This window comes from Thermobia domestica, chromosome 2 (genome assembly GCF_964235325.1).
Source record: "Thermobia domestica chromosome 2, izTheDome1.hap1.1, whole genome shotgun sequence".
NCBI classification, from domain to species: Eukaryota; Metazoa; Arthropoda; class Insecta; order Zygentoma; family Lepismatidae; genus Thermobia; species Thermobia domestica.
The window spans coordinates 79293239-79306201 of record NC_137455.1 but is presented as its reverse complement, the minus strand read 5'-3'; the positions used below and the strand labels follow the sequence as shown (position 1 = coordinate 79306201).

At 35.1% G+C, this 12963-nt stretch overlaps 1 protein-coding gene across 2 annotated transcripts; it reads right to left on the bottom strand.

Annotated features, from left to right (window-relative positions):
- Window positions 1–339: 339 nt before the first annotated feature.
- Window positions 340–12735, bottom strand: LOC145673182 (uncharacterized). Of its 2 annotated transcripts, none has more exons than XM_081742647.1 (3): window positions 12550–12735; window positions 5240–7339; window positions 340–659 (listed from the first exon to the last, which is right to left on the bottom strand). In XM_081742647.1, exons 2-3 carry the CDS (start codon window positions 7227–7229, stop codon window positions 523–525), a joined length of 2127 nt encoding a protein of 708 aa, XP_081598773.1. In that variant the 5' UTR covers window positions 7230–7339; window positions 12550–12735; the 3' UTR covers window positions 340–522. The 2 variants fall into 2 exon arrangements, with proteins under 2 accessions (XP_081598773.1, XP_081598781.1); XM_081742655.1 differs by lacking the exon at window positions 12550–12735 and adding an exon at window positions 12112–12266.
- Window positions 12736–12963: the final 228 nt, after the last annotated feature.

Sequence of the window (12963 nt, the reverse complement as noted above, 5' to 3'; positions counted from 1 at the left end):
CCTTCATGTACAATTTTGGTACTTTCACAACAAATTTAAAAATAAATTTCAAATCAGAAATATCGTATCTAGTTACACTAAATAGTTGATTTTTTTGAAATCCTTATTTAGGGGTACACGTTAAAACATAGAAATCATTTTTACAGTATATTTACTTCCTATCCCTAAATAATTTGAATGCTTTCCTATCCGAAATGAATGTTGCCTTAAGTGTAATCGGATAAATAAATAAAAGTTTTCACAAAAATGTCAAGTTTTTACATTTTAAATTAAACAAAGAAATCTTCCTTTTATTTATAAATAGTTCTTTTTATTACAAAATACAGTATTTGTATTGCAAAATATAAAAATTATATACCATTCTAGATATGAAAGAACTACAGAATTCATTTTTTTAAAAAAATGAAAAATTAAGTTAAAAACAGTTTTGTGAAGTGTGAAACTTCCTGAGTATTATGCGTTTATAATAATAATAATAATAAAATTAGATCACAATCTTTGGCAACAAGGCAGGTTCATATATCACAATTTTGTTTCGTGTAGGTTTCTAGTCCCATACCCTCGAAACAATTGGTACGGTCTTAATCGGGACGGCCTTACGTGATAAAGTTGATGAGGAATTTCCAAATGATCCATGTCATTTTCTGAATCCACATCACCTGGAACGAAAAGTACAATCGAATTATGAAGCTTCAAATAGTATAAATGCTTAGAACAGAGCATTTTAAAAATCAATTACTGCCGGGTATTAACTTCATTAATTTCTATCAAACGTTACCTTAAACAGTTATTATAAACGTAGCAATTCGAATAATATTTGTGAACATTAGTAGATAATAAACAAAGCAAAGTAGTACGTATTCCTATAAGAAATTATATTTTCTAGTTATTTCATAATGAAGAATCAAGTAACAGTCTAACACTAGTAAATAAGAACACTTTTGACGACATTTCGAATTCCCTACCCACATCTAAACCAGGAAAAAAGGTTATAGCTTTTAGTAATTTTAATTATATTACACTTTTCTATACGTACAGTCAATTACAAGATTACATTTATTCCTGTTACTGCTGTTACAGGACTCTGTCGCCTCATTTTGTTGGTGATGCGTTTCTTTCAGTTCACAAATATTATTCGCATTCGGAGGACAATATAATGTATGTGATATATATATGCAAGCTCCTACTATTCGTGAACCACATTTACACTGATAACAGTAGTGGATAGCTAAAAAAACTTCAAATCGAATTCTTGCTTTGAAATGTTAATCCCTAGCTCATTATAATTAAATAGAAACTTTCGTTGAGAATCCGTGAGCCTTACTGAGTTTGTGATCAGGGTATCATCACGAACACGCCAAGCTTGAAATTACTACCAATGATGCAGAAAAGCTTACTGAAATCCACTCCTACAAACTCTAATATCAAACATCATGATGTAGTTAAAATCATTAGCATATTCTGATAGCTTATATTTTCTTTTTTTCACAATTTGACAATGCGTCAACAGATGATGAATACTGAAGGAATATTTATGAAGGAACGAACGAGAATAAGATGCGCTGCCTCTTTTTACACACATCTGAAAAGAAGGAGTTGTCAGAACACGTAAATTATTGGGTTTTGATGTCAAATTATTTGGCAAAATTCCTATTTCTCATTATTAATTGACTGAACTGACATTGCATAATATAGTCATTCGAATGCTCATCAAAAATAGCTTTAAATTACCTATACACTGATATGAAACGCTTTTGACCTGGCAGCATTTATTTATTTTTAAAAGTTGGCTTTGAAATTTGGTTCTTTTCTAATTGCTGCTCTTTCACTTAATGTTTTCAAAACTATTTAAGATTAAATTACTTAGCATTTAAGGCTCTTAGGGTAATGTATTTTGCTTACCAGAAAATTCTGAAAACAGCCAAGTAATATATGTATATATATTTTACTGTACTATATGTAAGTTCAGTATAAGCATTTGCGCTATATATATATAAACGAATTTTCTTTTCCGATGAGGTTATTTGCACGACCGAATTCTTTGCTAAAGTTTGAGGTATATTGCCAGTTAGCATGCTAATGAGAGAATTTTAAGGTAGTTGTTCAGTGACGATATGCTACAGATATGGGTTCTTCAAATAATCGAAGCACAGGGTACAGAACGTTTGACGTGTTGGTTATTATAAGAATATCAAATCAGAATTCCTAAGTGCATAGATAGGTTTAAATAGGAAAGTATTATCCACGCATCTGTGTAATTCCTAACATTCTATCAAAGACGTAAAAAATTTACACATAGTGTCTTTTATCGTGGAAGCGTATCTTTGACCAGAACAAAGAATCCGAAGTTTGATTTGGACAAAGGTAATTTAGATTATGTATATATTAATAGGGAAAAAATCTTTGAATTTCTTTCATGCCGGAAGTACAACAATATTACTTAAAATGAAGCAAGAAATTTAAAACACAAAAATTTGGTTTGGCAACACTGATACTTCGGAAACATAATACAAAACACGGCAGTTTTATTTCAGTAAATACAGACTTCATATAATTAAAATCTGCAACGCTAAAGCAAGATGATAAGGGTAGCATTTCTCAAGAGAATGTACTATTATGGACATAAGAGCTACCATCTAGAAAGGACATGCTGAAGATTACAGTCAAGTGGCCAAAATTATTGTTCCTACGTAGATGAGTAAACGTATTATTCCGTTTAGATAGAGAAGTCCTAGGCTGAAATATGCGCGAAGTAGTCTAAAAATATATTGCTTTAATGCTAAAGTACTTATAAAGAAAATACGATATTTTCCACCGTTAGACTGCTAACATTATAAAATTTGAGGTTTGTACGAAGTTTTTCATATTTATAAAACAAACAATTATGGAAGTAAGGTAAATTATTCAACACTCATAAAGAACTGCCGTTCTTACCAATGGTAAAAAGTGCCCACGCTTGGATACATTTTTAACTGCACTTTACGATGCAGAATTCAATGAAATTATTTTTAAACACATCCATCCATAGAAGACACGAGAAAAATGACCTCGAAGTTTGGATACAAATACCATAATATATATATATATATACATAACAGAGTTCACACTGAGTTTGAAAAGTCAGATAAATTAAAATGAGTGGAAAACTTGAAAACATGCCAAAAGACACGGAAATCTGCTGAATTTCACAGAAGAGTCACGGATTTTTTTTTAGCTGCCCACTATCAAGACAGATTCAGAAAGAAATATATAAAAGAATGAAATAATAAAAGTATCGTTAGAAATAAAGAAACCTCAGGAGTTTCGAAATTTCTTAAAACTTCAAGCTTAGGAAGAAAGAAAGAAAGAAAGAAAAAAAAAAACACTAATATCTCATTTAAACAAACGCTGTCCGATGCTGCCGATTGGCCGTAATTCTCAAGACTAAGTTTAAAATGGCAACCTATTTATAATAAAAACATGTCAGTCTGTGAGTAACGCTAATTCCTAACAGTACATGTCAAGCTAATAGGTGTGTCTATTTGCGATACCTGCCTGCCTGATGTCAATAGATGGTGCTAGTGTGTAGGTAATTTGCAGATTTAGAACAATTGTGACGATTTAGTTGGAACTTGAACTGTATTGCTTCAACTTAATTATTTGAAAATGGATAATGACGACACTGAACATGAGCGTACTTCGTTGCTTATTATTAGGGCAAGAATTACAGCTTTGAATTAAACATGAGTTTAATCTATGAGGTACAGAGGGCCGGAGGCTTGGGAGCAACAACTAGTTATCCACAATTACATTACGGAGGAAAAAGGAAAAATACACTATTGCGTTTTAATCAAATACACTATCTAATTTGACGTGTAAAATTCCTGGTACACTATAAAATACTAAACTCAACAACATTTTTTGTTTAAAATCAGGACTTCAAGATTGAATCTGTTGCTCCAGATCTTGGCCGTTACTTCCGTAAGTTAGTTAATTCGAGGTCCTTAAACCAAGCGATGAATATAAATAAAAACACAAATACTACAGAAGAGAAAAAAATCGTTAGATTTGTTGGTTGTACATAATTAGAGAGATGATAGGCCAAATAATGATAGGCTTTATGTTTAAGTGTTTATTCAGAGTATCCAGATATAAAAATTTCGTTTGGTTATATGTATTGTTTGATACTTGTGTTTTATTGTATTCTAAATATAAGAAGTTTGACTCATGGTAAGTATTACAGTAAGAAAATAAACTCATTCTATATTTCCAACATAAAAAGGAGATCGCTGGACGGCTATGGGAACGATGGAAGCCAATTAAGCCTTTAATTGGCGAACACTGAGAAATTCCCCTTAAAATAATTCGGTTTGTTTTTATAGTTGAAACACGTCTTCCTGACCATCATTTCGCAGTTTTTAAACTACTTTTGTATTTTGGATACAAAATACAGGATATTTATTCGTAAGCAATGTTGCCCTAAAAGCTAATCGTGTGTTGCAGCGAGCTACATTGCCCATAATATGGTAAGTAGCAATTCGCAGTGAAAATCTTTCTACAAGCCAAGAAAGCATTAAAAAAAACACCCTCGGGAAACAAAGTTTCTGCAATATTGATCGATCTGGATGTACCCTTGACGAAAGTTGTAAGTATCTAAACAAGTGATTCGCAAATCATGTATATAAAAGCAATAGTGCTAATTAAACGTTCATTGTGGTTATCGTGTATATAACGCAATAGAAAGCAGTGTTGTTTGTAAGGATCTAGGTCAAATAAAGGGTCAGAAAAATTGTTTTCTAAATCCTAACCATGAATGATCCTGTTGTCAGTGTTTCAGTGTTGCAAATCAGGGAAATCTTGGTACAGATTTACGGAAATCAAGGTCAGAATTTGATGTGAACCCTGTACAAGTATCCAATTTTGAAAGCATTCTCTCGTCGCCTCATAAACGAATATGTTTTAAAATAGTTGTATTGCATTCCGCATTCTCAAGCTAGTGTGAAGAGTGCAGCTGGAAATTTATCAATGCGTGGGCAATTTTACCATTGACACAAGCGGCAGTTCTTTTATGTAGTTACATGTTCATGGAACCTTGCAACATTCAAATTAAGCTCATGGTAAATCTTTGTAGTTGTGAGGTACCTCTATAAAATATTCTATATTTAGCTACTATGCATATGATTTAGTATACATGTTACAGACATTGATTAAAATAAAACGAAACATTTGATCTCATATAATACATAAGAAATTCACTTACCATCACTTGAATTAGTAGAAGTTATAAAGTGCTCTGATCTGACAGCCTTCCTTGATTTTGGCCTTCTGTAATACTTGAATTCTCTAGGTAGAGTGTATGAACGGGGTAATGATATTTGACTATCAATATCGGAAGGAATCCTATACGACTTATACATCACTTTTTCATGTCTACTGTTTGTTTTATCACCCTTTTTCGAATATCCAGAGTGATTACTACCACTAAATTCGTCAGAGTACTGGTACATTTGATTGTACTTCCACTCGATGTCCTTGTAGTCATAATAAACACAGGTTCTATCCAAATAATGTGGAGCTAAGAGCACTTCAGGAGTTTTGGATCTTTGCTTTCGCGGTGGTGGCACAATATAAGGGAGATGAGGGGGTTCTGGCCTTAACCAAGGTTGTTTTTTGGTTCCTGGAATAGGCTGCCTCAGCGTTCCTGATTCACTGATATCACTGGGATGTGGCCTCTGGATTTTACCCTGCTTGATTTCTTCTTCAATCACACGGAGCTCAGCCAGTTGCTGCTGCTTTTTCTCCTGTAATTTTTGTTGAATATTAACTCGGGAACCAATACTTCCTTCGTTTTCACTGGAGCCCGTGTGTGGCAACGGCCTCTTCCAAAATGGATGAGACATATGATTGGAATTCTCATTCAGTCTGTCCGTAATTGATGGCATTATTGGAGGAGGAATAAAAGTTGTTGGCTTTTTCTTTTTCCTTTTCATAGCAGGATTAAAACGGCAATTGAACACGCCAGGCACATATGGTCCTCCGTTTATATGTTGATAGTGTCCATTGCCAATTTTCCCACAAATATGATGATGTTGTATTTTGTCTTTATACTGAGTTAGCACATCTTCTGAGGCAGTCTCATGTAACACTTGGGACGAATTCACCAGAGTATGTTCCGGACAAGCGTTAGCTTTACAGCCAGCACAAGTAGACTGGTTACTATCGTTGTACTTATATCTCAACCTACTGACATGAAAATACTTATAATACAAGATCATAAATATAATTCCCGCTAAAAACGATGTAAACACTATCACAACAACACTGTTCTGGTACCACGGCTCTTCACCACTGACACCAACCAACCACACGGCAATTAGCAAAGTGTTCTCTAAAAACATGGTAATATAAAATAACATCATTTTTTGTCTGGGGTTCACTTCTTGAAGATTCACGTAACAAAACACATATATTAGTGCTATCAGCGCTGACAACACGGCTTTTTTCTTCTTCGATATTTTCTCCCCATGAAAAACGTTCTTGGGCGAAATAAGCCACAAAAACATGCTAATCCAATGAAGACCAATCACTAGAAAGACCCAATAGCTGTATACCGTTGTGTACACAGTCAATGATGTGGCCCGAGACGTTACAGTCCCTAATCGCCACAGAAACTGAAATATCACCCCAAGCCACGTTAACACCAGTCGATGAACATTCTGAATTCTCACATTTTTGCTGAATGACGCCAGTGCCCAACAGACACTAAACAATGATAACATGGTGGACACAGTGTTTAAATTACTGAAGTCTTTTAAGGACGGTTTTTGCCACAGAAGATACAATTGTATAAGAAGCATCGGGGCTGCCTCACTGAAGGCATGCATCAAGCGAAGCATGCATAAATCTCTCACTTCGTGTTTCACATAGCGCAAATCAACAGGGATAAAGAGTTTGAAATATCTCCATAAAACACCACACTGTAACACGTGTAAAATAATTACAAACCAGTTTTTATATTCTTTGCGGTCATTACTTTTTTCTAAATTCTGTAAATACCATCTCAAAGACACTATTTGGCTCAAAAGTAATGATATCACAATGAACGTTAAAGCCAAAGCAAACCACATATACTGTTTTTGCTCAAATAAGGCATAAACCATCACAACATCAAATACTACATCACAGAAGTAAGATGCTAATGATATTATATTGAAGAGGACGTCACACAGAGGAAGAAACTCATACGCCATATTTCAAGAACAGGAGAAGCAACCTCTAGAAAATTCATCTTTCGGCAACAATTGCACGTAGATGCAGTCTCTTAAAGTGTCTTCTGCGTGGCATTCTCTACCCCACCCACCTGTCAAAATAAATAAATAAATAAATAAACAAACAAAATAAAATAAAATAAAAACTAAATAAATAATATGGAATGAATTATGTTTTACAAGTATAATGCCATTAATATCTATAACTATATATACACAGAAGTTTCAAACAACAACGACAACGTTTGAGAGGTGTATAGACCAACCTGGGCGCCAAATGCTTCCTTTCGGAGTTCCAGGGTGCTGAAAACATGAAAAAAAATTAACCTTAAAGGTTTTAATTCCGAAACTATGGGACCTACCGTGGTCGAGTCAAGACTTTACTTAGGAACTAGTATGTGCCCTATTCAAATACCTAAGTTTCAGAATCCGTGGTACTTCCGCAACAATTTTTATACAGGTAGTTTTTTACTTCAAATTATATGCCCGTAGGCAAACTCCTTCTATAAAAATTGTTGTGGAAGTATCCCAGGATTTTGAAACGTGCATTTTTGGATAACGCACATATTAATTCCTAAGTGAAGTCTTAACCCGACTACGGTCGGTCTCACAGTTTTGAAGCTATGGACCTTTAAAGTTTACTTTTTGTGTTTTCGGCAGCCTGTAACCCCGAAAGGAAGCATCTGTGCACCCAGGCTGGTCTATACTTTTTCTTACCTTGGTGTCAGGAATCACATTCCAAACGTTTTTGTTTTGAAACACCGTACCCTATATATACATACATTATTCGCAGGGTTGGCAAGAACCATGGTTTTTATGCATAACTTTTTGGTTTAAATAATTTGCTCTACAGTGCGCGCGGAAATTATTGACGCCTAAAGCTTAGTGTCAATATTTTTCGCGTTTTTACACACCATCCGCGTACTTCCTTAAATGCCCCGTCCAAAACCAAAGTCTGCTAGTTCTAGGAAAGTGTCTCAGAGAACGCTAAAGATCATGAAAAGGTAGCTGCAGAAGCAACCTTCTTTATCAGCTCTAGGGAATTAAAAGAAAACAATCCTGCATTGCTTGGTAGTGTGTCTCTACGGATGGTGCAGGAGAAAATTCATGACAACGTAGAGCTACGAAGTTACAGAGTTCCCGGAAACGCCTTCTTACAGAGGATCATCGTAAGAAAAGACTGGCTTTGTGCAAAAAAATATGAAACGGACTGTTAATGACTGAAAAAAAAAAAAAGTGTTGTGGACTGATGAAGCCGTTTTTCGTTAGTGCTGCCAATGAATGTACCGTCTTCCTGGTGACGATTCCACCCTTCCTCAGCACACATGTCCATCTGTAAAACACCCTGCCACTATCATGGTCTTGGGTTTCTTTAGTTATGGTGGCGTAGGAGACTTAGCTACTCTCCCTAGAAACCAGACTATGAATCAGTTTCTCTAATTTGAGCTATTAAACGATGTATTGGAATCGTCCTTTGCAAAAAAAAAAAAAAAAAAAAAAAAAAAAAAAAGAGCGTCTTTTTTATGCAATATGAGCTCCTTGTCATACAGCCAAAAGTGTGATATCTTGACTTAAATATGCTTGTGTCTCATTTTTTGAAGATTGGCCAGGGTACAGTCCAGCCTTAAACATCATAGAGAACCTATAGTCTGTCATGAAGAGACGTTTACAGGGTATGGACATCTCTACATTGCCTCTGCTGGAAGCTGCCATCAGGAAGATTTAGGACAATTAGCCACTTGTTACCTTCCAAACTCTCGTCCAGAGCTACTGAAAGCATGCAAGACGACGAAAGGAAGTCCAACAAAATACTGACTATCCCGTAAGTATTCTAACTTATTTTGTAATGTGTTCGGTGTCTTTTTATTTGTGGCTCTAGCTTTCACTTGCGTCGCGTCAATACTTTATGCGCGAAGTGTATGTATTTATATCACATATGGGAGAAATGATTTTGTTTCGACTGGTGTTATTATGCAACAACCGGGTTATGCTAGAAGGGGTCACATAAACTTAAAGTGGAATCCAAACCGTTTCTCTGCCGAGAGAAATTGTCCTCTATTTGAACTCGAAACCGGAACTAATTGGCCACAAATGCGGTATGTCTGCCGACTCACTCACGAAGGACTCCTGATAAAAATACGTTGTACTGACCTTTACATACTTGTTAATATAATTGTCTGGAGTCATTTCAGAATGACATAAAGGTAAACAGTTGCACAAGTGAAGCCATTGTACAGAATTACATATGGACAATTTCAAAATACTGCAGAGTACAGAAGAGCTAATTTAGTCCAAGTTAGTTCACTACGACTTTTATTAGGCCAAGTTAAAGAAATACAACGACTTAATTTGCATATCAGTAAGAAAAGTGAATAAAGATACGAATTATTTGAGTTCACTTTGGCTCTGACCCATTTATACATAAATAGATACCAAAGATACTTCTGACTCCAATAAATGTCTCTCGTGGGGTTTGTATGACCTTCCTCCCCCAAAGTGTAGCATTTCGATGTATTTTAACAATAGTAAACATTATTAAAATGAAACAATATTTAGAATTTTTCTTTGGTTGCAATTGCGTAACACTAATAACAAACTATAGAAAATCATAAAAGAAACATTCATAAACTCATAAAAAACAAAAATGTTGCTTTGGTAGTATAATCTTTTTGAGTAATGAATGGGGAATTTAGGTCTGAATATAATATGAATAATATACGGGAGTGAAACGTGATAATCTAAAAATGTGTGTGCATCAAGATCTTACGAACACTTACATTTTCACGAACATTTTTCGTTTTTTAGTTTAAACCATTTTTTTAACTTCATTCCCATGTTCTTCAAGCCAAGCAGCAATAGCTCCAGCTATGTGAATGGACGTTATCATCCTGAAAATAGTATTATTGCCCGGAAATAACATCCGAGCTATACAATGCACATGGACCCTAATACTGAAATATAATCACGGGCAGTGACGATATTGTTAAAAGCTAACACCTAGGACCCACTTAAAACCAGAATATTGCAACCCACAGCATCATAAAGGCGCCCTGATGTACCACGGTTTGACAAGACACACAATGGATCGTAATCTTTGGACATCCGCCAAACATACACACAACCTGTAGTATGAAAGGACATGAACGATTATTTATTCGACTATATCACACGTTTCCCTGTCATCAGCAACTTGTCGCATGTTTGTGGCATCATTAGCATCGTGATAAAGCGTTGTGGTACCTTATCAGCGGTTTTGTACATGCAACAAGACCCATGTCATTTAGCTCACGGTGGATTGTGACTATCGACAGGCTGGGGAACGGGAGGTGTTGCTTGAGTTCCGCCACCTGCAACGCAGTCGCACGACATTAATATTCTACGGGACCTGGCATTGAGTGTTTTGTTCCGATTAATATTACCCCTCGCCAATGAGTTTTGTAGGCCGTTGCCATGGACACTGTCCCACGCGACACACCCAAAGAAGTTGGCACCCCGATGGCAGAACTTCCTTTGTCTTTCTGCAATGAGCTTTTTGTAAGTCAAAAATTTTCTGCAGAAGACACACTTGTGATTGTTAAAAATACACTTTACGCGACGTAAAAAGTCCAAACTATATTTATACGAGTCGTTCGTGCATTTAAGACACCTACACATGGTAGGCACGTTTCTATACTTTTCTGTTTTCTATTTTATTTTCCTCTTGCAATTTTTCTGTACAAGCACGGCAAATTTTCTGCGATCACATCGCACATCTTGGCATATTCTGCTATGGCCGCGACTTTCGTCACACTTGCCCAGATGGCCAAGCGCCAACAATTTGTCCTTTTTGAAGTCGCCCATTTTGCATTATCACCGTCTACTCAATTCATTGCACACTGCAATTCTATTCCTTGTGATGTCACATAGTATTTTCGGAGAGGAACTAAATAATATTCCTCTTCTTTTTCGATTTTCGTATAGACCGGCGATACAGCAGTAATGTCTGTATTTTCATCACCCAGACTGGTGATGTCGAGAGTTGCTTTATACAAACAAACAAAAGGAAAAAAATAAAAATGCACTATTATTTACATATTGTTTTCAGTTCGACTTTTCATTTATCAACAGTATCCTCTTCATAATAATAATAACTTTACTTTAGCTATCATATTGATATCTTAGAAAGCAGACTAGTACGCTTATGTAGTAATAAGTATCAAGTTATGGATTTGAGTCATTGCCGGCATTTCTATAATTCATCACCAGTATTTAACTTTAATGTTGTTCCCTTGAAGTACAGGACAAGTTGTAGGATGTAAACACAAAAAGAATAAAAACTATTTCAGTATATATGTTCAGTAAACTAATTAGGTTTCAATATACTTTTGGGTGCAGTTTTACTATACGGATCCACAGATTGTAAAATGTACGGAAAAATTTAGGAGTCTTTAATTTCCACATTTTATGTCGAGAACAAAACTGAACCTAACGAACCCCTGCGGGGCTTCTAACCCGTTCCTACTCCTATTACTACTTATACTACCGGTATGGATCCGTATAGTATAACTTGCATGCACTTTTGCTGTTTATCGTTGTACAAAATCTTTTGTTCTTTTTATAGTTTTCTTTCCTTCATGCTTTTAATTCTGGCAATTTTGTTTTAGAAATACAATTAACAAATCCCTGTATCAGTATTCGTATAACCATTTTGAAATATGGTTCATGTCTACGGTAACACCCATTCCGTAATTTCCGGAATGTATGAAAAAATTCAAAAACAAACATTGACCTATGTAGTCTAATATCCATTAGTATCCGGTACAATGTATTCTAATGTAAATTATTGAAGAAAAAAAGAATTTGGAAGGGAACTTTTAATACTCACCATAGTCTTTGAATCTAGCAGCAGCTATTAGCCAAATTTTCAAACGCAGCATTTAAAAAATTCGTTACCGTAAACAGGAAACAAACATAAATACTACAACGAAAATTGGATATTAAGCAATTTTGTTACAAATTGCTACTAGATTATCTCAATTCTCAAGTGACAGTCAATTTACACAACCAGTTTCTTTACTTCTCTCTGCGAATAGTAATCTCGTATAGAACACTTTTCGACATGCGAGACTCAGTCTAGCTGCTCACTTACTTTTTTGTGAGTTGCAAATACTTACCTTCATGTATAAACATTTGTAAATGGACTTTAAAACTGACACTGAATATGAATATACGGAACCAACATTTAAGGTTCAAGAATTCCCCGCAGGGTTTATGATTCGCACAAAGGTAAATGTACACACAAATATATAGTTAACATATTTACCTGTTGCAACTCCTCATAAATTTTATACATTATGGTCCATTAAATTTATGAAAACTTATAACAAACAAATAAAAACTTGTCTACTTTTACTTTATACGTAGCCCTAAAATCCCCAGCTTCCACAAGTAGTTCACAGACTACAACCTTTGGTATGCGAGAAGTGCTTAAGAGCGTTCCACTGCAAAACAGAAGACGTAACGTAACTAGATGAAAAGGATCATTCCGTACCGTATTTCGCATACAGAAACGCAATACAAATCCAGAATTGACTGCAATACCTTTTGTCGCAAAATTTAAACGCAGATTTCGTGTTACGTAGAAGCAAACCAGTCCGTTATAGCACCCCAAATAAAAATAATTATATAACCACTAGATATAGCTAAATCAATTAGTGCTTCTAAACTTCCAAATTAA